This window comes from Strix uralensis, chromosome 25, assembly GCF_047716275.1.
Source record: "Strix uralensis isolate ZFMK-TIS-50842 chromosome 25, bStrUra1, whole genome shotgun sequence".
NCBI lineage: Eukaryota > Metazoa > Chordata > Aves > Strigiformes > Strigidae > Strix > Strix uralensis.
In genome coordinates this window covers 1,201,899-1,225,690 of record NC_133996.1, presented here as the reverse complement: position 1 = coordinate 1,225,690, position 23,792 = coordinate 1,201,899, and the positions used below count along the sequence as shown (strand labels likewise).

General features: G+C 47.3%; 1 protein-coding gene across 2 annotated transcripts; it reads right to left on the bottom strand.

Annotated features, from left to right (window-relative positions):
* Window positions 1-1,875: 1,875 nt before the first annotated feature.
* On the bottom strand, window positions 1,876-22,722 carry CTPS1 (CTP synthase 1). Of its 2 annotated transcripts, none has more exons than XM_074894718.1 (19): window positions 22,638-22,722; window positions 22,181-22,358; window positions 21,341-21,511; window positions 20,454-20,554; window positions 19,118-19,234; window positions 17,595-17,678; window positions 17,268-17,348; window positions 15,395-15,546; window positions 13,614-13,746; window positions 12,067-12,155; window positions 11,055-11,149; window positions 10,495-10,557; window positions 9,607-9,650; window positions 8,599-8,695; window positions 8,287-8,342; window positions 8,106-8,202; window positions 7,668-7,812; window positions 5,028-5,118; window positions 1,876-3,572 (listed from the first exon to the last, which is right to left on the bottom strand). In XM_074894718.1, the coding sequence occupies exons 2-18, from the start codon at window positions 22,344-22,346 to the stop codon at window positions 5,034-5,036; spliced, it is 1,776 nt and encodes a 591-aa protein (XP_074750819.1). In that variant the 5' UTR covers window positions 22,347-22,358; window positions 22,638-22,722; the 3' UTR covers window positions 1,876-3,572; window positions 5,028-5,033. The 2 variants fall into 2 exon arrangements, with proteins under 2 accessions (XP_074750819.1, XP_074750820.1); XM_074894719.1 differs by having other exon boundaries at window positions 22,181-22,354; window positions 22,638-22,692.
* Window positions 22,723-23,792: the final 1,070 nt, after the last annotated feature.

Below are 23,792 nucleotides of genomic sequence, written 5' to 3'. Positions count from 1 at the left end.
CCTGCTGGTTGTGTGTGCAGTGACAGGAGCGCTTGGCCGGACCCCTGGCAGCGTCTCCCCGCGGGTGCCCGCTGTGAGGGGAGCGGGGGGGCAGGGAGAGGGGTGTTGCTTCAGGACAAACCCCTGGCTGTCCCGGCCCTGCGCCGCCGGTGCTGCGTGTGGGAGCGCTGGGCCACACCTGGGCTGAGACAAACAGAACGACACAAGCAGTCTGGTGATGCGGCGAGGTCGGGCTCCTTCGTGTCGGTAGCGGGGCGCGTCGGCTTCCACCCCGTCTGCGCTCAGCCCCTCGGACGCCCCCCAGGCACTTTGCAGCTCTGCCTCTTAAAAGCCTCGAGCGTTGCCTGGTCCCGTCCAAAGCAACTGCTCACTCCTCTCCGGGAGGTTTTTTTTCCCCAGTGAAGCGCTGCGGGTCCCTGCGCTGCAGCACGGCCCCGTCCCTGCACGCCCTCTCCCACGGTTCCAGCGCTGGCTCCTCCGGCAGCGCCGGGTCCTGGTGCAGGCAGAGGCTGCCACAATTCTGTGGAGCTTGTGGGGGGTGTTGGGGCAGGGAGCAGCCCCCGGCTGGAGCCCCTGCACCCATCACTCTGCAGACACCCCTCAAAGCCGCACGGCTGCCCTGAGGCGGGTGACAGCGGGTGGGCAAACGCCACTCACAGCCAGACAGTGGGCACAAGGCGGGGAGGGGGGACACAGCTGGGCTGAGCCCCCCGCATTGCTCACCAACAGACCCTGAGCAGGGACCCCACGGGAAGGGGGCTGGTGGCAGGGACTGGGCAACACAGCGGGGCCAGAGAACCCACCCTGTGCATGTGGCACCTGCGGGGGTGCTCTGTGTGTGCCCCCCAGCAGCGCTGGCCCCCCCATGGCACCACCGCGAGGTGGTGGTGAAGCCCGGGTGGGTCTCACCCTCATCTGCAGCGAGACGGGGTTTGGGTCGTGGCTGGAGGCGCCGGGAGCAGCGTGTGACAGTTCCACCGGGGCTGGTGGCGAAAGGAGGACCAGGAGGGGTGGGAGGGACCCAGCCCCGGGGAGGGCAGTGAGGGGGGCGCTCCTGGCCCGTCCTGGAGGTTCAGCACCAGGTGAGGTGGGAGAAGCACCCCAGGTCTCTCCTGCAGCCGTGGGGCTCACTGGGCACCCCCGGACCACTCCCCCCTCGGACTCAGCTGTGTGGGGCTCCCAGCCCGGGCCAGCAGCCAGCCCTGTCCCCCCACAGCCACCATCACCCCTGGGACAGCAGTGCGGGGAGCGTGTCCCTGCCCACAGCCCCACGGCAGCAGAGCCGGGGCGGGGGCTGGAAGGGGCTGAGCTGCTGAGGTGCCTCAGCCAGGTCCCACAGCGACCTACTCCCAAACGCCAGCGACGAGCCCACACAGACCCTTTTCGTTTGTAAAATTTCACTGCATCTTCCTTCAACTTCCAATGCTCGTTCCTGTTGCAGCCCTGGCCAAGAGGCTGAACCGCAGCAGCTCAGGGTGGGCATCAGGGCAGAAAGCGCCCGTGGCCGGGGGGGGCTGGCAGGGCCCACGGCACCGCAGTGTCTGGGGGCTCCATCCCAGGGCACAGGGGCGGCCCCCCCAGCCCAAGGACTTGGCCCCGGGCCGGTTCCTGCCACCCCTCGGCGGCGGAGGGCAGCCTGCAGCATCACCCAAGTTAAACTGGGACTCTCCTGCCCTGCAGAGGCCGTAGGCTCAGTCCCAGGTTCCCCCACTGCCAGGGGAAAGCCCCGGAATTTCAGCCGGACTTTGGAAATAGGTGTCTAAAACCCACTGCAAATACAGCTAAAAATTTTTTTCTAGCTTACACTGGATTAATTTAAAATCAGACTTCAGTCCTCTTCCTCCCTCTGAGCTACGGAAGTAATAGAGCAAGCTCTTGGCTAGTGACTCATTTTATTCCAAATAAGCATTTAATGACCAAGTCAGTTGCACAGTTTTGGCCAAAACAAAAACATTTCAGGAGAAAGAAAACAAAATTGTGCTACAGATAAGGAGTGATCTCAGGGTGCTGGAGGACCAGCCCCGTCCTGGGCAGGGGTTGTTCAGGTCAGAGCAGCCCCACGCCGTTACCCTTTTTGCAGAACTGTTAGAATTGGCACACAGGAAGAATGCTCAAAGCGTTCCGGGCTAAAAGCAGCTTTACAGTGTATGTTTAAAATAATTGAGGAATAAAGCAAGAGGGGCTGTGGAAAAGATGATTTAAGAAGAGACAGGACAGTGTTTAAGTTTTGCATCGGATGAGACGGGAGTTAGTACTCAGCCAGGCTCGAGACATACAGCTTTCTCCAAACTTTAATGAACTGAAGAGTTCTGAACATACAACACTTCAGACAACCGAGACACTTTCTTCCTTTCCTCTAAATTACCAAAGACCAAAAACTCTGTTGCTTCCACTGCAGCAAGAGGCGGGGGGGGGGGGAAAAAAAAAAAAAAGGCGAGTGCATTTCCCACCCCAGAACTGCAAAGCCGAGCGCGGGCCAGCGCAGAGCCACGGAGGAAACTGAGGAACACTGTGGGCAAACAGCGAAGCCCCCCCCAGGAAACAGCACTTGGGTGTTGGGGGACAGCGGCTCCGCCGTGGGACAAGGCAACGGAAGGAAGGCTCCGCTTCCACCAACGCGACAGCACCGCGACCCGCCCGGTCCAAGGCGAAGCACAACGGGAGCTGTTCAAGGCAGCATCTGAAAGTAGTTCACTTTCTTTTCTGTACCTCCCCCTTGATGCAAGGAGTTGAAACTTCCCAGCCCAAGAAGCAGCACCAGCAGACACTGGCATGGAAAGGGCTAACAGTTACGCCTCATTTCAGGCAACAATGGGCTTTCCTGACAGTTTGGTTTTTTGTTTTTTGTTTTTTTTTTCACATGATCCAAGTTCATTGCATCCCTGCAGCGTGACATATCACAGTTAGAGCTGATCATGTTCCAGATTAACTCTATTCCAGGAAGACTTTCCTGGTTAAAAGTTCATTGCCGGCAATGAATGCACCAGGAGTACCAGTGCCAGACATTTTTAAATACTACTGAAAAAAACCAAAAAAGAACAAAACATACCCCCCCCCCCAAAAAAAAGAAAAAGACTGCATAAAGCTGAACAGACTCATCCTCTGCAGCACAGCACGGCTCAAGAACTGAGCAAGCCCCCAAACTCTAGTGTGATCCACGTAATTTCCCCAGTTGCAATTCCCTGCTGAAGGAGCCAAGGCGGGAGGAAGCCCCTCGACTGTCAGCGTCCAGGATACCAACTGCTGCCAGCGTGGGCCGGCACTGGGCCGGACACGGGCAGCTGCATTCTCCCCAGCACAGCAAGTCCCATACCCCAACCTGCTTTTTATCTCCAAGATGGTGCTAAGTGAAGAAAGTCTAGAGGGGCATGTGCTGCGATGAGCTCTCCTCCAGAAATACAGAATCTATGCAGAAAATAAAGGACAGATCTGAGGAAATAAAGGGACAGGATTTCGTAATGAAAATTATAAAACCATAACTTAAGAAAGCCCAAAGCTGACAGTGTTCAAGCTATTGCTGTAAGAATGCCTGGAAAATCTAATGAAGACTCTTCTCTTCAGCGAAGACACATCTGGAGAAAGAAAGAAAAGGAGCAGGAATTACTGACAGCGAAGAGAACAGGCTGGAACTGCACAGCACACTGAAGTCTGAGCCCCACATGCATCACTCCAGACAAACACACACTTGGGACCTGACAGCACTCCTCTCCCCAGGAGAAAAGGTGTCAGGTTTATAGGGGGACTGTGGCAACATTAAGACCAGTGTATTACACCCCTAAGACAGCAAGCTCCTTTTAAAAGTCAACGTTTAAATGAAACGTAGGCCGTGAGCACTGTTAAACTAAGAATTAACTTCATGCACTGCCCTCGGCCGGTACCAAAGGAAAATCTTCGCCATGATGTAGCTGTCAGGAGAGTTGAGCTGAGCGGTGTACCGGCAGACAGGGCACACGCTGCCGTGCCACTGTCACCTTCCCTGCGATTTCTTCATTCAGGGACAGCCCCCGAGGCTCTGGGTGTCAGCGTGGCACCAGCCTTGTCACATCAGGGAGCACGGGGGATGCTGACAGCCAGCCAAAGGCTCAGAGTCTCTTCAGGATAAGAAGTTAGAGAGGATTCTTCAGCTTTCAGTTTGCTACTGTATCAGCCATGGAAGGGCCCCACCCCAGCGACCCCAGCTCCCTTCAGCACCACAAAGGCCCCGTCCCACGACCAGGGATGGGAAGCACTCCTGTGCTAGGCTCGGGCTAACCCTCCTCCTCACTCTACAGTTAACTTGGGAAGCGTCTGCTACGCGAAGGAAAGGGGGAGGTGGGAAGAGTTGGACATTGTGGTCCCCTGGCATTTAGCAATAAACCCCTGCTCTCACTCGACACGCATGTGCACAGATGCTGCTTAACTTCTCCAAAAACACCCCAGCAACCAGCCAGAGCAGTGGGAAAAAGTGTTACATCCATAATCACCTACCACACAAAGGGAGAACACATGTAAAAATTAAGTCTAACTTTTTGCTGGTGAATGCGAGGTTTTAGTGCCCCCCTCCAAGACTGGATTATGTACATCCAGTTTTCACATCCACGTAACATCTGCAGCAGCTATTACCATTTGACAGAGAATCTTGCTGTCTCAAGAGATGAGGGAGAACTGGTATTTCAAAAGTGTTCTTTGGCAAAGGTGAGAGATTGTTCCCAAAATAATAAACTTTCTAAATCCAGTAACCCCTTGCTCAGCTTTGCCTCCATGTTCAGGAACGTGTGCTACATTTGTGCTTTGTTTCTTTATTTAAATTTAATCTCAAACTCCCACATGTATTTTTATACTTTATTATGTGTCAATTTGCTAAGGAAACACCCACCCCCATCTGTTACACAGACACGAGGTATTCTGCATCCCCCAGCACAGCTGGAACACGTGTGTGAGCACCAGCACTTTTCTACCAACTGATGTGAAACATTCAGATGCCAGGAGGAAAGACTGGGCAAGGAATTTTTTCCATAAGGAAAGAAGTTGAGGTCATTAAAAGTTACCAGGAATCAGTCATGATTTACTGATGGAAACTTCAGCTCTGTTATCTCCAAGTCAGGTGAGCTGCTGCCACTTCTATCGCTGTAGGTGTCCCTGCAGAATTGAGAAAGATTTTGTTTTACAGAGCACAAGTGCTTTATAGACCGGGATTTGCATCAGCAATTAGGGGGGTTTGGTAGCAAGTACTGCTGGCTGAAGTTGAAAAGCAGAGCACACAGAATTCCTAGTGAAGCTGTCCCTTTGGAAACAGGGCTGAGTCATCTCCAATTTTAAGATTTGTGAATTAAAATGATTATACATATAATAGTCATTTTATAAGGCAAAGTTATTCTAACTGGAATTCATTAAGCAGGAAATAGGAGACTGGTTAACCACCCATAAGCCATTCTGCTTCAGCTTCCCAGCCGATTGCCTTTAATCTGTTAAACAGCTTTTTCAGATCACAGAATGATTCTGATCGAAGGGACCTCAGGCCAGTTACACCACAGGCACAGCCACCAGATCAGACACGGCTGCTCAGGGCTTCATCCAGCCGCATTCTGAAATCCTCCACGGACAGAGACCTGCACCAGTGCGTGACTGATCTACTGGTGAAGGAGATTTTCCTTATATCCAGCCGGAACCACTCATTTCAATTTATGTCCATTGTGTCTCATGTTCCCACCATGCACTTCTGCAAAGATCCTGTTTTCATCTCCTTGATAATGTTTTTGTAGGTGCTGGTGGGCTGCTCTTAGGTCCCCATCAAGTCGTCCCTTCTCCAGGCTGAACAAGCCCGGCTCCTTCGGCCTCCACTCACTGGGCAAGCACTCCAACCCCCTGACCTTCTTAGCAGCCCTCCAATTTGTACTAGTGACCCCAAACTGCCCAGAACAGTCTAGATGTGATCTAACAAATGCCCAGTAAAGAGACACAATCACTCCTCTCCATCTACTGGCAGTGACCTTACTCCTACAGCCCAGGATGCTGCTGGTCCTTCCTCTGCTGCCAGCACACACTTCGGTTTGCTCTTCAGCAAGACCTCCCCAGCACAGCTGCTCCCCAGCCTGTCTTACTGCATTCGTCCTTGTTAAGCCTCATCAGGTTCCTGAGGGCCCACTCCTCCAGTCCAGGTCCCTCCCAACAGTGGTCCCATCCTCTAGTGCAGAACCCGTTCCCCCTCGTTTGGTGTCACGGGCAAAACCCCCCAGGGTGCAAAGATGAGACTTACCTGAAAACATGGTGAGAGCTACAAGGGCACAGGAATAAAAGGGGAGTACAGGCTGGGCTGTAACTGCCACTAGTATTTTCAGATTATACACTAACCGTGAAACGATTTGTGACCACAATCACAGAACCACAGAATCCCAGGTTGGAAGGGACCTCAAGGATCATCTGGTCCAACCTTTCTTGGCATAAGCACGGTCTAGACAAGATGGCCCAGCACCCTGTCCAGCTGAATCTTAGCAGTGCCCAATGTTGGGGAATCCACCACTTCCCTGGGGATTTATTCCAGTGGCTGACTGGTCTCATTATGCAAAACTGTCCTCTCATGTCCAACTGGAATCTCCCCAGGAGTAACTTGTACCCATGACCCATCTTTTCCACATGACTCCTTGTAAAAAAGGCAGTCTTCATTCTCTTTACAGCCACCCTTTAAATACTGGAACATGGTATTTAAAAATACTCCAAGAGCAGATAACACTAACTTAGGATGCTGCAGTGCAGAGGAAACTTCAGCTCCTCTGCTCTGAGAAGCTATTTCAAACTCAAATATGCAAAAGCAGGAAATTAAAATATGTCTCAACCCTTGGAAGCTCTGAAATGAGGCATCTTCACACAAACTCCCTTCAGAGCAGATCAGTCAAAGCACAACTGACAGCCGCTCTCCAGACATCGACACAGGAACTCCTCTGGTGCAGCTGCATTGCAGCTCGACCCAGAAAGGCCAATACTTTCCTTTTTGCATCACTTTAGTTTAATATAGTCAGTGCTATTTCTCTTTTACATTTAGCTTGAGGTCTTTTGTTTAGTGTGTGTTAGCACTTCAGCTACACAAGCAAATCCTCTGCATTCTCCTCTATAAGGAGAAAAATGGGTCACTACCAAAGTGATGTTTATTTGTTGCATATTGCCACGACTGCTGAGCAGAACTGCAGGGCATTAGGGAGCAGCAGAAGAAAGTAAATGCACCATTAAGTCTACCCAAAACATGAGTTGCTTTGTTAACTGAGACAAAAGAAAGCTTAAGTCAGCAGGAAAAAAAAAAAAAAGAAGCTACAACCACCAGGGCTCATTCTTTAAACCAGCAACTGGAACATGTTTTTTAAGGACCAACCTGTACCTAGGACTTGTACGAGGAATGTGGGGAAAATCTCCAATCACCTAGAAGAGCAGGCCCAGCTGTGGTTTCCCCAAACACCTCTGAGTGACACCACCAGAGTGCAGTTACTGTCCCTGCAGTCAGGAGCTCACTGCAGGACAGTTCTATGGCACTACAGCCAATCTTAAAACGTGATCAAAGAAAACGTGGAAAGAGGAGGTGCTGCAAATACCCCCTAGTTACCCCGCAGAACCTTTGAGCCAAGAGGATTCTCCAGTTTATCCCGTAGGAAGAAGCACTGCCCTGTGAAAGTTCTGACTGCTGTCTTCCTCCAACCTACCTGGGTGAGAGCCTGCAGCCCTTCTGTAGATAGTGCGTGAGTCTTCCTGCAGATGCCAAGAGGAGGCCGAAGTATGGGGGAGATGGCTTAATTGGTCTGGAGAGGAATTCAGGGTGATACTGAACACCAACGAAGAAAGGATGCTCTAAGAGGAAGAAACAGAAAATATTTATGTCAAGTCTCTTAAGCCTGTGGCAAAACTGCAGTTGAAAGTGCTGATCATGTTGAAGCCCTGATGATGGGGAAGAAGTGTCATTTCTATCCTGCCTTTTGTCCCTAAATGGACAGGCACAGGGGATTCTTTTTCTAGTGTAATTTTATGGATGGAATCATTCTGAGAGAGCCTGGACTGGTCCCCCACAAAAGCCTGCTTGGTTACCCTCCACACACTTTCCTTTGTAAATACCTACACCCACAAACTACCTGCTAAGTACTCACCTTCCAACTCAACCACTTCCATTCGCTCTCCCTCCTCATCCTGGCCTACAAACTTCAAACCCTGCTCTTCAAAACACTTTTTCAATTCTGGATTGACCTAGAAGACCAGAAGCAAGAAAACTCACGATCTCTTGTGTTTGGATTACATAGAAAAGCTCAATACCTACAACAGCATTTTTACCTCAAATCTGTGTCTATGTCTCTCTTCCAAGAAATCATGATCCCCGTACAGCTTCCCTACACCAAAAGGAAGACACTTCTTAGAGCAAATGCCAAACAGTTCACACGATGCCAAGTTTTAACAGGTTGATATGAATCTGCCCCTTCCAGAAGAGACCAAATGCATTGTTCTCCATTTCACTGCTAGAACAAAGTCTGCAAACACCCACCATTCAAGGATGCTTTAACATTCCCAGGTCTCACTTCCCCATATGCACCACACATGCACATCACTCCCAGGAAACACTTCCAAAAGAGGTAAGAAATGCCTTACTCATGATTGAATTCTTGGTTTGGAAGAGTGTCCTTCTCTTGCCAAGCCTCATGGTCCCACCCATTTGCCCAGGATTATGTTCCGGCATGTCTATGACCTGCAGAAAGCATTCAGAGAGGAAGGTGAGACTGAGGGAGTCCCAGGCAGAGTCTGAAACATTAATGAGGGGAAAAAGCCAACATCCATACAGAAAACAGGCAAACCAGCCCAAGGAACATTGTCTTGACAAGGCAGACCAACAGAACTAGAGGAGTTAGCAGAGTTATTCTAGTAAAGGCTGTACACAACTTATGGCAGGTTTGCAGGTATTCAGGAAGCTTTGGCATTGGAAATGGTCTCAGTCAAAGCCTACGCAGATCCCGTGCACTAATACTGTGATATTTACTGAACTGTTAAACAAACAAACAAGCAGGTTTACAGAAACAAAACCCCCACGTCAGAATCACTTTGATAAATAACATCGTAAGCTGTTTTTCTAAAAACTTCTTCCTTTTGAGTAGCGTTTTAAATTATAGCAGAAGCCAATCGTTATGGTAGACCCTGGACGAGGACGTAGAGCCTGCAGTCTAAGGACAGCTTCAAAAATCCACAAATGTTTCAAGGAATTCATGTTAATTTCTGAGATCATAATTAAACAATTATGCAGCGGAATACGGGCATCACCAAATCTTTAACATGTACTCTGTGAAATCAGTTAGCTTTCAAACTGCCCTTTAAGAACCTTTTACCTCTTAGAAAACACCTTGTTTTACGAAAAAGTGTAATTAAAAGTAAAAAAAAAAAAATGCATCAGTGTTTCACCTATAGTAAGCACTGCAATATTCTATGAAGCAGCGACTGCCATACACTTAACTAGGCAAAGACTTTTTCTTTTCAGATTACTAGATGATGGAAAACAGACTTAAAAGCCACAAGACATTATAATCCAAGCTCTTAACCGTACCAACACGTATGTGCAGAGAAGACTAGCACAGTAAGGATATTACAAGCAAGTCACCATAAACTCACCACTGGATGAGCAGTTTTGGGATCAAATTCTGTCGAGTTAGCATCTGCAATGTAACGTTCATCAATTAAAACACAAAGTGCCTCAAGCCACAACGTGCATTTCCAGGACCTCCCCCAGGTACAGCTGCGTCTCATCCCCGTGCTTCTGGCAAGCAGCAACCTCACCCGTGCTGAGCCACTCAGCGGCACGGAGCTGCCAGCTCACCCCGACAGCAGGAACAGGGCTCTGCCAGCACTGCTTGATGCAAATTTCTGTGGCTGCCTGGAGATTGCAACTTTAGAGCAACCGGCTAGTGCAGTCGGTGATGAAAGTGAGGGTCATTCAGGAAAAGCACACCTTCAACAGCTTAGAATATTTTAAATAAAGCAAAGGAGGGGGAAGGGAGCAGAAGTACTCTGAGAAACACATTTTCCCCTCACTACTAGTGAGAAACTAAATTTAGCACTCTGTAAAGGGCGTTTGGACAACAGGGACCTGGTGAATTCAAGCAGTGGAGCCCAGAAAGCAATTCAATCCAGTGAAGTAGGTGCAACCGCCTGGTCAGCTGAAATGCTTTTTGGTCTTGGCTCCCGCTGGCTGTAATGGGAGTTTAGGATGTCCAGCACACACAGGCACAACTCCACAGAGGTGTTTTATTCAGGAGCTGAACCTCACTCTAAGCAATAGAAGGTTTTCTGTCATTATAAGCCTGCCTTACTCCACTGATTATTATTTGAATAGGATAAGGAAATTGTCTTTTTCCTTTGAATTAGCAAAGAAGATGGGGAATTTTGCAGCCTAGAAAAAAAAAAATTAAATCTACCTACCAATGAAAAATTAAAAATTACAGGTATTACTCAAGCAATCAAAGAAATAACCAAAACCCAGGAAGGGTTTTGTACAATTACCTTGCCAACCAAGAACACTGCGTGCAAACTCCACAACTGCTAACTGCATTCCCAAACAAACTCCTGCAGAAGGCAGAACACAGATCAAGTCAGGACAAGGACCACTGCGCCCGTGTTGCAAAGCAACACACCTTCACAGAGCAGTCCGGAGTCAGAGGAAAACCTGGATGAGACAGACCTTTGACTTGGATTTAAGGGTCTGTTCATGCTGTACCAAGTAGTTCTGAGAAGTTTTACTCCACCCCTCCCTTCCCTATCCACTCTGCTCACACGTTTCTAGTCTCTCACTATGTCCATTAAATGCAGTCACATATTTCTTTGTGCCAAGATCACCACAGCCTCCTCTGAGACTCCCACCCCCTCATTACAGAGATTCCTCATCGTCACACCCACAGCTAACTCCAGAGGACGGCTGTATTACCCAGTTGGCCTTCCTCAACAAGTTATCTTCAAAATTGTACATTCTAGATACTAATGAAAATCAGTAAAGCTCTTGCCACAGAGCTTACTTCTTGCCACATTCAACCTCCTCCTTCTTATGCATGAAACATGTTTCTCACCTAAAAAGGGTTTTTTCTGTTTTCTTGCCCAGGAAATTGCTTGAATTTTGCCTTCTGTCCCTCGAACACCAAATCCACCAGGAACCAGAACTCCGCTGCATGAGGATGAAAAGATCCCAGTCACATGGGGCTCACCGGGATGCCCCCAACCACGTGCCACCTCTCTCCCATAAAATCCCATAATCTAGACTTGCAAGACCTCACTCCTGAAAAGGGTTTTAAAGCCCCCACATGCAAGGCCTGTCTGCAGTGCAGTTTCCATATGACTTCACGTGAGCCGCCACATAAAAAGTCACAGAACTTTCAGGCAAACATTTTATAAATGCAAGTTTTACCTTCCCGAGAAATCCCAGATACAATGCAGGTTACAATACTAGAACAGTTCATGTTGTGTGACTCACCTGCTCTGCACCAAGCATGTCTGCAAACACCTCACCCAGCCTGGCCCGTGCTGGGGAAGCCGCTGGCCGCAGTGCCAGGTTGCCCCAGCCACAGGCACAAAGACACCAAATTCTGCAGGAGGTTCTTCATTCTCCTGGTACCACCCAGCGCCTGCCTCTCTGAGGGCGAGCCAGCCCCACTGGTTCTGTTTTCTTGGGCTAACTCTCAGCACTCCTCTGCATCCTAATGCTTCTTCCCTTCTCACACATTCTTCCTGAAGAACTTTATACCACGTTTACACCTTCCGTCCTCTCGCTTTGGCTTTAACAGCCTTTGCCAGTACCTATCCTTTCCCCTTATCGCCTCTCACCCTGTTTCCCCACTAAGCCTGTGCACATCCTCATCTGCACGATCACCTTCCCAGCTGCTGCCTTTCACAAACTCCCTCACTTATTTAACAATTCTCCATTTCACCTCTTAGCCTAAATTTCATTTAGAAGTATCTGGGGCAATGTCAGAGTGTGCTGGTACAAGAAAGAGTCTCCAGTGAGACTCTTAACTCCAAAAGTGTCAATAGCAGCAAGTTTATCAGACAAGCTCCAAAGAAATGGCCAGAGTCTAAGAGTCTTACTCAGCACCACACAGCTTCTGCCATGCTTCATGGTATCGGACAGGTTCTTCCTGTAGAGTATCTGGCTCCAAGTCAGCAGAGTCAATATACTGGGAAGAAATCCAAAAAAGGGTGATGAGATACTGCAGCAAGAGTGTACAGGGTCTCCTTAATTCTCATTAAATTAAGATATCATCATTCCTCCTGGTTAGCTCTGGATTTGCTTCCTACTGGATACTTGCTTTTTCTGGGCTGACTTCCTGGCTGCTAGTCAGCAAAACTCCTTTCCCCCACTATCCTACTACCGTTGCACAAACAGAAGCCATGTTTTTTCTACATTCCCCTCTCTGCAGCTCTGCTGTGATGTTCGTTTAAGTCCGTACGACCCAGACTCATTAAATGTAAAGTCTTAATGGAGCACAGCGAGATGGGAACACATGGCTATGCAGACAGAAACAACCACACAGCAAGAAAAAAAACTGAATCGCTATCTCATCAAATATACGTCATTTCATCTTCAAAAGGGACTGAAGAATAAATAGGATATGGTGAAACACAGGCTGTTGTAATTAAAGGATGTTATGACCAATGCTACAAATGGAAAAAAACCTGCAAATTTTCCAGTTTCTCATCTTCAGGATTCCAGTATCTCTGAACTTCTGAATGTTCTGGCAGTCTGCTAACCCTTTTGAACAAAAAGACTTTTGTCTCTTTTTTTTTTTTTTAAAGGTTGGAATACTGCTAAACAGCTCTTTAAGCCAACGTAAGATGTCCACACACAAGGCTCGCAGAGCCCATCACTCCCCTTCTGAACCACACCAACGCAGCTGTGACGGGAGCTGCCCACAGATGCACACGCACCGTTTACTCTTCACCAGCCCTACTTGTTTTCCTTCTTTTCTCCTCTAGTGCTTTTGTAAGTTGAAAGATAACCCAAACATAGAACAGTGCTGTTACAAAGCAAGCACCTCGCTCCATGACTCGCTGGCATCATGAAACCACTGGACATTTAAAATGTATATTTAAACAAAAGTAAAATTTCTGAAAACAGATACGTATTTCACCTCTTCAGAGATCTAGCTACAGCCAAGACCCTTAAAAGCACCTCTGCAGCCATACCAGCATTCAAACCTTAACAAAGCCTGCGGCAGAAGCATCGTGAAACCTGTGAGTACCACGAGGTTAACAGCAACAACCCTAAATAAAGGATCACTTTCAGCAACTGTCGGAGAAATTAAAGCACACAGTGCCCTCCTCAAACGCATCCACTGCTCTATCACAGTTCAGCACGCAACACTAAGCACTGAAGAGTTCCCATCAATTACACAGACACCTTGTGTATCTTACAGGATGAACGGCTGGTTTGCTCTGAAGCTGTTTTATGCCTCACAACAGATGTTTTCATACTGTAATCCAAGGACAATTTTAAAGTTCACTGGCTGAATCAACTCTCCCTCACTGTCTGTGGGTTTGTGAAAAACTTAATTAAAATGGGTAGCACTGTAGGTGGAAGAAGTAAGGGGGGGATTATTTTTTTTTTCCCCACACACCCCCACCCCCAGCACTACCTTAATGTCAAGTTTGTGGTTGATAGCCAGTGCAGAATGCTCCAGTGCTTTAATGACAGACGCGTAGGAATCTGAAAACTTGGTGTATTTGCCAACAAGCGCTATGGAACATGTTTCAAGGAGACGGTCATACCTACACAAAATCAAAACACAAGGGTTGCTTCATCATTAACAGGAAACGGGGGCAAGAATCACTTTCATTCTGCTCAGCTTTTCAAGTAACAAGCAGTTGGGATCTTGAAAGTCCAACTAGAGAGATGATGACTTTGAAGCAGATGACCTTTTATAATAATTATGACTTAAAAACATCAAAGCAAAATTAAAAGAAAAAAAAAACAATGACAAACAGTTTCAGAAAGTCATGTATAAATTAACTCATCTCTCCTTATGTTGAGAAGCCATTTTGAGTAGATCCAAACTGTCTTTTCAGGAAGCTGTATTAGATTCAAAGCCTGCAGGGAGTCTCCTAATAGACTCTCTCTATTAGGAGAGAGGATCAAAGTACAACTCTGCATATGTTTACACTGTACAGCATCTTCCCACGCTGCTTCTGACTGAGTTCACTTCAGCAGCTAGAAATACAGAAAGGACTCTACAGTCCTAAGACTGTACTGCCTACACTTTCAATCCCCAGCACCTGGCAGCGTAGGATTTACGCAGCATTCTTGGCTACAGCTACGAGATTGTTTAAAATTTATTTCAGAATTGCCAAATACCTTCAACTAAGCTGGTTACTGAGGGCTTTCCCCATCAAAAGGAAATCCTATTGACAGTGGTGGCTTGTGTCAGGCATAAAAATTAAAGGGAAATATCTAGATCTTGAAAATTAATTTCTTACAAGGACAAATATATTTAAGGCTGCAGAAAGGACTCGAACACCAACTGAAAAAAACTTAATTCACTATTTCCCCACAAGAAAAAAACCATCGTGTCCTAGGAGTCTCAGACAGAAGAGTTACAAAACAGTTGTTCCACTTGCTCAAAAGCATACTCAAAAGGTACATTTTTTATTGACACTCCTGATTACTCCTACATATGTCTACAAAAGGATTTCAACACTTTGTAATGTCACCGGGTTTTTTTGTAAGAAAAGGGAGGGCAGAGCTGTCCACCTTTTAATTACTTCAAACTGGTTTTGACATAGACAGTACACTACCAACACAAGGAACTGAGTAACATTATCTTACAGGATTTCATGAAGAAAGGCTGAGAGAGTTGGGGTTGTTCAGCCTGAAGAGAAGGCTCCAGGGAGACCTTATTGCGGCCTTTCAATACTTAAAGGGGACTTATAAGACAGAGACAAACTTTTTAGTAGGGCCTGAAGCAATAGGACAAGGGGTAATAGTTTTAAACTGAAAAAGGGTAGATTTAGACTAGATACAAGGAAGAAATTTTTTATGATGAAGGTGGTGAAACACTGGCACAGGTTGCCCAGAGAGGTGGTAGATGCTCCATCCCTGGAAACATTCAAGGTCAGGTTGGATGGGGCTCTGAGCAACCTGATCTAGTTGAAGATGTCCCTGCTCATTGCAGGGGGTTGGACTAGATGAGCTTTAAAGGTCCCTTCCAACCCAAACCATTCTGTGATTCTCATGTTGGAGGATTTATTTTTTTTCAAACAGTTAAACATCTAGGAAGAAAATGCATTTTTATAGTAAAAAAGAAGAAAAAATTTTGAGCGTGTAAGAACACGAGGAACATGAAGTAACACTTGTCACCTCATAACCAATGACCAAGAAACTACTCTGGAGTCTTAACCTACGGCCAGCAGTGCAGCTCACCTGTCAGCCATTTCCTTCCATTTCATGAGCATCCTCCTGGGCTGCCTCTCAATGGGAAGGTCAAGCCTGTGTCTGAAGTAGTCAACAACTCCCTGCTCCTCTAACAACAGAGGAACCCGGTAGATAGAAGAGACATCATGAACACAGATGACCTGTTCATACAATATGAATGTCATTAAAACAGCGTGCCTGTGCAATTATTTTTAGTCAGATATTCAGAGAGCTTCTATCTCCAGCAGACAACCCTATGACCACCTAAACTTCCAGGAAATAACATCTGGTGAATAACAACAACATATGAATAGCTTAATACTAGTTTGCACATACTTGAAAAGGTCATCCTTCAACACTTCCCAGGTACTACCTCACTGGAGCCCCCAGGGAAGGGCTCTAACATGATAACCTAGCAGTAAGAAAGTCAGCTGCGACGCAAGTTATGTGAGCGCACAGCAAAGTTCAAAGAACACTTCAAAGAGACTTGTCCTGTGATACAGCCTTCTTGATAATCCTCATCGAAACCAGTTACACTGCCCACAAACCCAGCTTCCCCATTTCCCACCGCTGCCATTCTTAACCAGGGCTTCCAATTTGATTAAAGCCCAGGGAAATCGGAGATGTCAGTATAGCAATAAATTTCACAGGGTATCCTTCAAACCCAGAATTAAACAACTATGAGCAAATAATTCTTAGGTTAATGGAGAATATCTCTGTCAACAGTTCTAGTTCACTGAAATGGGCTTCCTCAGAAAAGCAAAGATGGCTCTGGACAACTGTCACCTGTCCATCAGGAATGAGACTGTACTTTAAGGATCAAAAACATACTGGCACAACTATTTTTAAATCCTCGTTTCTCCTGACTCAAATGAAAGCAGAGTTCAACACTGCACCAGTAAAACCAGCTAGGCTGCAAGTTTTCCTCCTTTATAGTCAATAGCACGCACTTCTCAATTAAAGTGCAACTGCAGTCAGAGAAACAACTACGTAAAATGGCATTAAACTTCCTGGAAAGTGACTGACAAGAGCCAACTTACTTTCAATTCCTGGACAGCAAGACGTAGATATTGTACTGCTGACACATAAATATTATTGCCAGCTAATTCTGAATGTCATACTTGAAACTGCAAGACTCAGTTTGATCTCATTGTATAGGAAATTAATAAAAATGACTTGACAGAGCCTGGAATTGTGAAGCGATACTCAGTCTTTCACAAAAAGACAAAATTTTTCAAGGTCCAGCTGGATTGGAAATTGCTAATATTTAGCCTACAGACTGGTTGATCATTTTCCAAGGTCCACCTCAGACTATGCTATGCAGAGTAGTCTCAGTGTGAAACGAATGATGCTAACATGGAATTTTTGCATAACACATAACATTCAAGTGAAGCAATGCTTCTCTCGAATAGGATTTCAACTTTTCCGAGCAATCTCTCCTCATGAAGTCTCGGGCAGAAGAATAACATTGTGAAAAGAGCAGTGTACAAAATACATTCATGTATCCTTTAAACCTAATGTTGGGCAACTACTCTTTGGCCTCTAAATAGTGAAAAATCTCATTCTTCTGTATTCACAGAAGGAATGTGGAAGGGTAACGAAGGTCAAAAACAGCTATTCAGAAAATACCTTGGATTCCATAGAATTCTCTAAGCCTACACCAACTACCTTATAAGAAAACCAGGGTGCTGGCATAAAAGGACTATTTTTGCAATGGTTACATGTGTAAGGAATGTAGGTAAGACAAAGCAGCAAATGAATTATGCAGCTAACAAGAGACAGAGCTAGAACACAAAAACGCTACACTCAGATAAAACTCCACTAGGCATTTGACAAACAGCTAGAATATTTATTGCAAGGAAGTGCAGACAGCGATCTTTACCTGTTCTGGTTCAACATGACAGAACATGGAAATCTTTTCTTTTACTGAGGTATCCAGTGGAGTGGAGCACCTGCAAACAATCTAACAGAACAGCAACATCAAGTTTGTGAAGCAAACCAGAAGTACTCAGTCATTCACGTAACAAACCTCTAGAAAAGCTGGCTTTCTGCAGTCTCCGTGACTTGGGAAAAAACCCCAACTCATTTATTTTTACTTGTTTATTACCAATACACAAGAGGTCTCAACCTAAGCATTATTTAGACTAAGATATAGTTGCAACATGCCAGTACTGCATTTTTAAATTCAAAGCCATGCAGCAAAACTTACCAGATCTGGTGAGAGACCAAGACCTCTGAGTTCACGAACACTGTTTTGGGTGGGTTTAGTCTTCTGCTCTCCTGTAGAGCTTGGCTGGTCAGAGAAGAGCAGAAGTCGGTATATCAGTTATGATGATATGTAACAATGATTCATCAGGCTAATAGCGACTCTCCACCCTATTCATCTTGCAAAAACTTTGACCCAGTTCTTAGACAATTCACATGAACTTTAAATACCCCTGTACACTACCATTTTAATCTCAAAGACTGAAAGCAACCAGCAGAAACCAGAGTTCAAGTCTGTACAGTAAGTAAGTATGCTTTACAGTGAGGGAAGGAGAGAGCAGAGATCCTAAGGTTTTGATCCACTGCTCCCTCCAAATACCTAGTATTTTGTATTTCTAATTTTTTCTCTGTAAATCACCTGCCCTGGACAGAAGGTGAAAGAAAGAGAGAGAGAGAAGAAGAGAAAAAAGATTGATCTGTGCTCCAGTAACTATCAAGTTGCTGTCAAACCCAGTTCCAAGACATGGAACACTCATACTCTCCAGTACTGTTAACACAACCATGGAAGAATTTTTTCAGCAATGACTCCTGCAGTAGAGATTTTTTTGGTTGGTTAAGACTGTAAATTGTCTCCAAAACCAGAGCAGATAATACAAATGAGGCATTATATGGCATAAAATATGCTTTTGATATTAGCTGGGGAGTTCACCCCATCTACTTGGCACATAAGGATATTTTGTTTTTCTTTGTGATTCCTAATTAACTGATTCTTATCATAGCACTGCTTCATAATACCTGTTCTTAGCTGAATCTCTGAACCAAGGGCAACTGCCACCCAGATTGTTATGGCTGACATAGTAGTCAGATGTGAGTCTACAAAATTACTGATAAAGATCAAAACACACATTAAAAATATTGTTTAGGGGAAAAAAACACAACAGATTAGGTTTCAAAACACAGTATTATGTTTGGAAATTACAAAAGTAACCCAACCTATTTCATGAACTACAGCTAATGTAAATCTTGGGGTTGCGGGGGGGAGCAGGGGGGAAGCATACAGCAACAGAAATAGTAAAGAACTCCAGGAAGAGCTTGGAACATGAGCTTATTAACAAGTCCAAATGGCTGTGAAGTCTGGCTGTATCACTGAATTTGATGTTAGCTCTGCAGAAATGAAAGGCTATGCAAATGAAGGGAAATTGAAAGTTTTCAGCTCTAGAAAGCAAGTTTACCTGCAAAAGCTGGGAGACAATTCCATAGAGAAAAACAGCAGTTAAAGATGTAAAACTGTATTTGCTGCAACTCCTATTTATTACACATTCACACACTTTGAAAAGTTTCTGTTCACTTCTTGTGAACCTTTTTAAATACTTAACTATATATTCTCTGCAATTCTTCCAGAAGTTTCTGTATGCAGAAATACAAATATAACTGTGCCTACAGACAAGCATTTCAGAAACACATATTTAGAAGGCAAGTTTTGGATTGGGGAAGCATCTGACCACCAAAACACTTTGGGGTCCTTACCTGGGGAACTAGACTGACATGAATGTTACAAAAATTCTCTCTTTTGGCTTTGAACTGGAACTGCCGGAAAGCCTCAATGAAAGGCATGCTTTCAATATCGCCTACCGTCCCACCGAGCTAGGAGAGGCAAAGACATTTTGAATTAAAGTTAGTACCAAACATCACCTACTGAATTTGTATGATAAAGCATTTTAAAACATACATGGAAGGACACTAAAGCATCTCCCCACCACCTCCCTCCGATCACCTAAAGCGGCGCTAAAAATGATGCAAAAACAATCACCTAAAGCAGCATCATGAAAAGCACCAGGATTTGCCAGGTGTATGTAATACTTCTGCAGCCTCCATTCTACCCTAACGATTACTTTACTTTGATTTCCCCAAAGGGCAAAAAGACACAGGAAAAACATCTTCTCGTATTGGCAGCACCTCTGCAGGAACATTAGCATTACCTCTATTCTCTCTTCAGGGAAAAGAATTAGATGTTAAAATTATAATTTATGAACATTAGGTGGCACTGAGAAGCAAAATTTCTGTTAAGTTTTAGTAACTACATAGCGTGGTTCTGGAGACAGGCAGGAACAGAGACAAGGCATTCTCTGAAGCACTGACTTTCTCCCGTGCATTGGCAGATAGTGCCTCCTAGGGACTTCAGGATCCAGGCTGGTGAGTCCTGGAACAGGAACTGGCACTCGAGCTGCAGAGAGAGCCCCAAGTCACCCTGACCCGGGCACGCTGACAAGCTCCCTCTCTCCTGTGTTAGCACATCCCGCCAGCCAGCTCAGCAGCCTCAGAGCCTTCGCCCTGCTCCCTCTCCTCTGGCAGCAGGACGTCCCGTACAACACAGAGGGAACCGCACGGGGTTTGTCACCACTAACTTGGGCCATTCCCTTTTCTAGGTCTGTGCTTGAACTAGTCCCTCCAGGGCTCCCTTTACTAAGGAGGAAAGACAACTGTTTCCAGAGGGTGATTTACCCACCACCCCTCTACCCACTAAGGAAGAAGAGGGCACAGCATGATTAACTCAGACTTTGGCTTATAAAGTTACAAGAGCTAAAATTCATTCTGTAGGCTAATTCACATTACACTAGAGAGAAAAGCATCTCAAAAATATAACTGTCCAAGAACTAAGTCTTTCTACATGCAGATTCAGACACAGAGCACTCAAGAGATCAGACCGAATAAGTGAAGCTGACAACGGGGATTTTTAATCAACTCAACAACATGCAAAGTTGAACATTACTGTAAAAAAATTTACTATGCAAAATACACATATAGTTCATCTACTCCATAAAAACAAAAATATATAGTTTTGCTTCTTGTAAGAGCTACAAACCTCAATCACACAAACTTGGGGTTCAATGCCATCTTCATCTACAGGAATTCGTGACTGCCTCATCACCCATTCTTGTATGGCATCGGTGATGTGGGGAACAACTGAAAAAGAAACCCAGGCAAGGGTTAAAGCACAACCCACGCACATTTCTCCCTCTTACTCATTACAGAACAAATTATTGCAACTAGCCAGTGCTTCTTCCCATATGACTTCAGCATAGATTTGTGTCTTTAAAGAAATATGCATTTTTGAAGTGATTATTCTTGGCTGTGATTTTCAAGAGAAGTGCCTTGGCAGGAAATTTAATCCTGCCTCAATTTAAACACATGTAAGCAATGTTTCCTTTAAGCTGGGAGATTCAAGTACAAACAGTTCTTTGCTCTAAGCAGAGAGAGTTACTGTTTTAAACTGTCTGTAAAAGTCCTTATCCAAACCAGCTGTGGAGGATGCTTAAAAAGGGAAGGGACTGATCCGATCCCCAAAGATCCTTTGGGTTTTCTAATGACACGACAGTTATCAAAAGCAATAACCATTTTAAGCAGCTAACAAACAACCCACAAGTGTATTAGTCTCAAGTCTGTTCACACTCAGTATTGGCTATGTTACGACAACTGGATCCAAGTCCAGTATACAGTCCAAACAACAAGCAGTATGTTGCTGAGCACTGAAAGTTTTGAGGGGTTTACAGGTAACCTGATTCAGCACGGCACACACCGGTATACCCGCACCAGTGCATCTTCTACTTCCCCTTTTAAAAAAACAAACAAAAAACATCGCAAGGACAGCATATAACAAAGAGCTCAAGTTGAGATGAAATGCAAAAGCACCCAGCCAGGACAGAAATACAGAATATATTTCTAAACATCAGAAAAGCAGCTTCACATCACCTTGGACAGTTTTTCCAAGATAATCTCCCTTCCTCTCCTTGTTGATGACATATTGGTAGATCTTCCCAGTGGTCAGATTGTTGTCTTTGGTGAGTCGGATATCGAGGAAGCGCTCATAGTTACCAAGGTCCAGGTCCACCTCCCCTCCATCATCTAGCACAAACACCTCCCCTGTGGCACACAGAAAAAGGCACAAGCACACACGTCAAGGGGAAACGGCCCACATCAGCAATTTCTTGGTTTAGCCTGGGACAGCTGGAAGAATTCAGCATAAGGAAACACCTTCTTTGATTGCTACAGCAAGCCGAGCAGCTAATAAAACTAAAAGCCTTATATAACATACAGGACTACTACAAGGAGGACTGAATCCCTCAACCAGGCAGCAGCGATAAAAGACCAGACAGCACATCTCTGCTGTTCGCTGGCGGCACGATCAGCCCCACCAGTCAGTCCGGAGCCACCGACGGGCTCATCCCACGGGTCCCACAGGCAGGACCAGAATCACAGAATTGTCTCGGTTGGAAAAGCCCTTGAAGCTCCTCCAGTCCAACCATGAACCTCACACTGACCGTTCCCAACTCCACCAGATCCCTCAGCGCTGGGTCAACCCGACTCTTCAACCCCTCCAGGGATGGGGACTCCCCCCCTGCCCTGGGCAGCCCATTCCAACGCCCAACAACCCCTTCTGCAAAGAAATCCTTCGTAATATCTAGACTAAACCTTCCCAGCCACAACTCTTCCGCCACGCAGAGGAGATGGCTCCTTCCAGGCAAAGGCAGCCCCAGGACTCACCGGAGGAGCCAGCCCCCGGCTGCCGGCCCGGCCCGCGGGGCCACTCACCGTGCTCGTACGGGGAGAAGGTGCCGGCGTCGATGTTGATGTAGGGGTCGATCTTGATGGAGGTGACATGCAGCCCGCAGGACTTGAGGATGGTGCCGATGCTGCTGGCGATGATCCCCTTGCCGATGCCCGAGATCACCCCGCCCGTGACCAGGATGTACTTCATCTGCCTCGCTGCCTGACACCGACACCGCCTCAGCCAGGGCTCTGCCCCGGGCAGGCGGGGACAGACCCGCTGCCTGGAGTTACGCCGGACCCCGCCATTCCTGTCAGCCACCCCCCCCCGCGCCATTCCCGCCCGTCGCTGAGGGCCGCTCCCCCCGCTCCTCCCCGCCAGAAATTCCCGCCGCAGCCGCGGCCCCGCCGAGTCACTCGTTTCCCGCCCCCCCCCCGCTCCGCGTGGTCCCGCCGCCGCCCCGCGCCCGCCCGCCCGGTCCCGCCCGCCGCGGCCCCTCACCGGAGCCCGCGGGGCGCGCGCGGACGGTGCGTGGCGGGCGGGGGGCCGGGGCGCGCGCCGCGCTGCTGCCGGCCGGCGGGGCGGGAGGCGCAGGCGCAGCTCCCCGCCGCGCAGGCGCGGTAGGAGGGGGCGGAGGCTGCCGCGCCTCAGCGCCCCGCCCCGCCTCAGCGCCCGCCGGGGGCTCCCCCCGCCCCTCGCCCTCCGCGCGGCCTCCCCGGGCGGCGGGGTGCGGGAGGAACCCGGTGCCAGCGGGTGGCTGTCACCCTGTGCACCCCTGAGGGAGCGGGGGGTCTCCGGCGCCGCTGGGTGCGGGGGGAGCAGCTCCGTGGAAAGCTGGGGGGTGATCTGCGGCCCTGCAAACCTGGGCCTGGGAGGCTTGTGCCGGCTCCTGAGGGCGGTTCAAGAGCAAACCTGCGGAGGTTTGGCTGCTACAAGGAAATGATCGCCTACTTTGCAACTTACTTATAGCAGCTTATAATGATTTCTGAATATTGCTTAATAATCGTGGGGGAACTGGGGGGGTTTAGTCTGGAGAAGAGGAGGCTGAGGGGAGACCTCATGGCCCTCTGCAACTCCCTGAAAGGAGGGTGCAGAGAGGGGGGAGGAGTCTTGAGCCAAGGAACCAGCACCAGGCCAAGAGGGAATGGCCTCAAGCTGCGCCAGGGCAGGGTCAGACTGGCTCTTAGGAAGGATTTCTTTGCAGAAGGGGTTGTTGGGCGTTGGAATGGGCTGCCCAGGGCAGGGGGGGAGTCCCCATCCCTGGAGGGGTTGAAGAGTCGGGTTGACCCAGCGCTGAGGGATCTGGTGGAGTTGGGAACGGTCAGTGTGAGGTTCATGGTTGGACTGGAGGAGCTTCAAGGTCTTTTCCAACTGAGACAATTCTGCAATTCTGCTTGCCCTGACTGTCCTGTGGAAGCTTACCAAGGGCTACTGGTACTGTGTTCATCAAAACAAAGCAGTTTTCTCTGGAAACTTACCAAGAATTACTGTTTGACAAAAATATGTTTCTTGTCCTTGGAAAGCAGATGTGCTCTAGCTAGTTTAGTCTTTGTAATTAATAGACAGCCACATATGGACGGTAGAAATTGATACACTGGTACTTTTAGATAAGATAGAATGAGTAAACTGGCTGAAAACACTCTTGTTGTTCAAGAA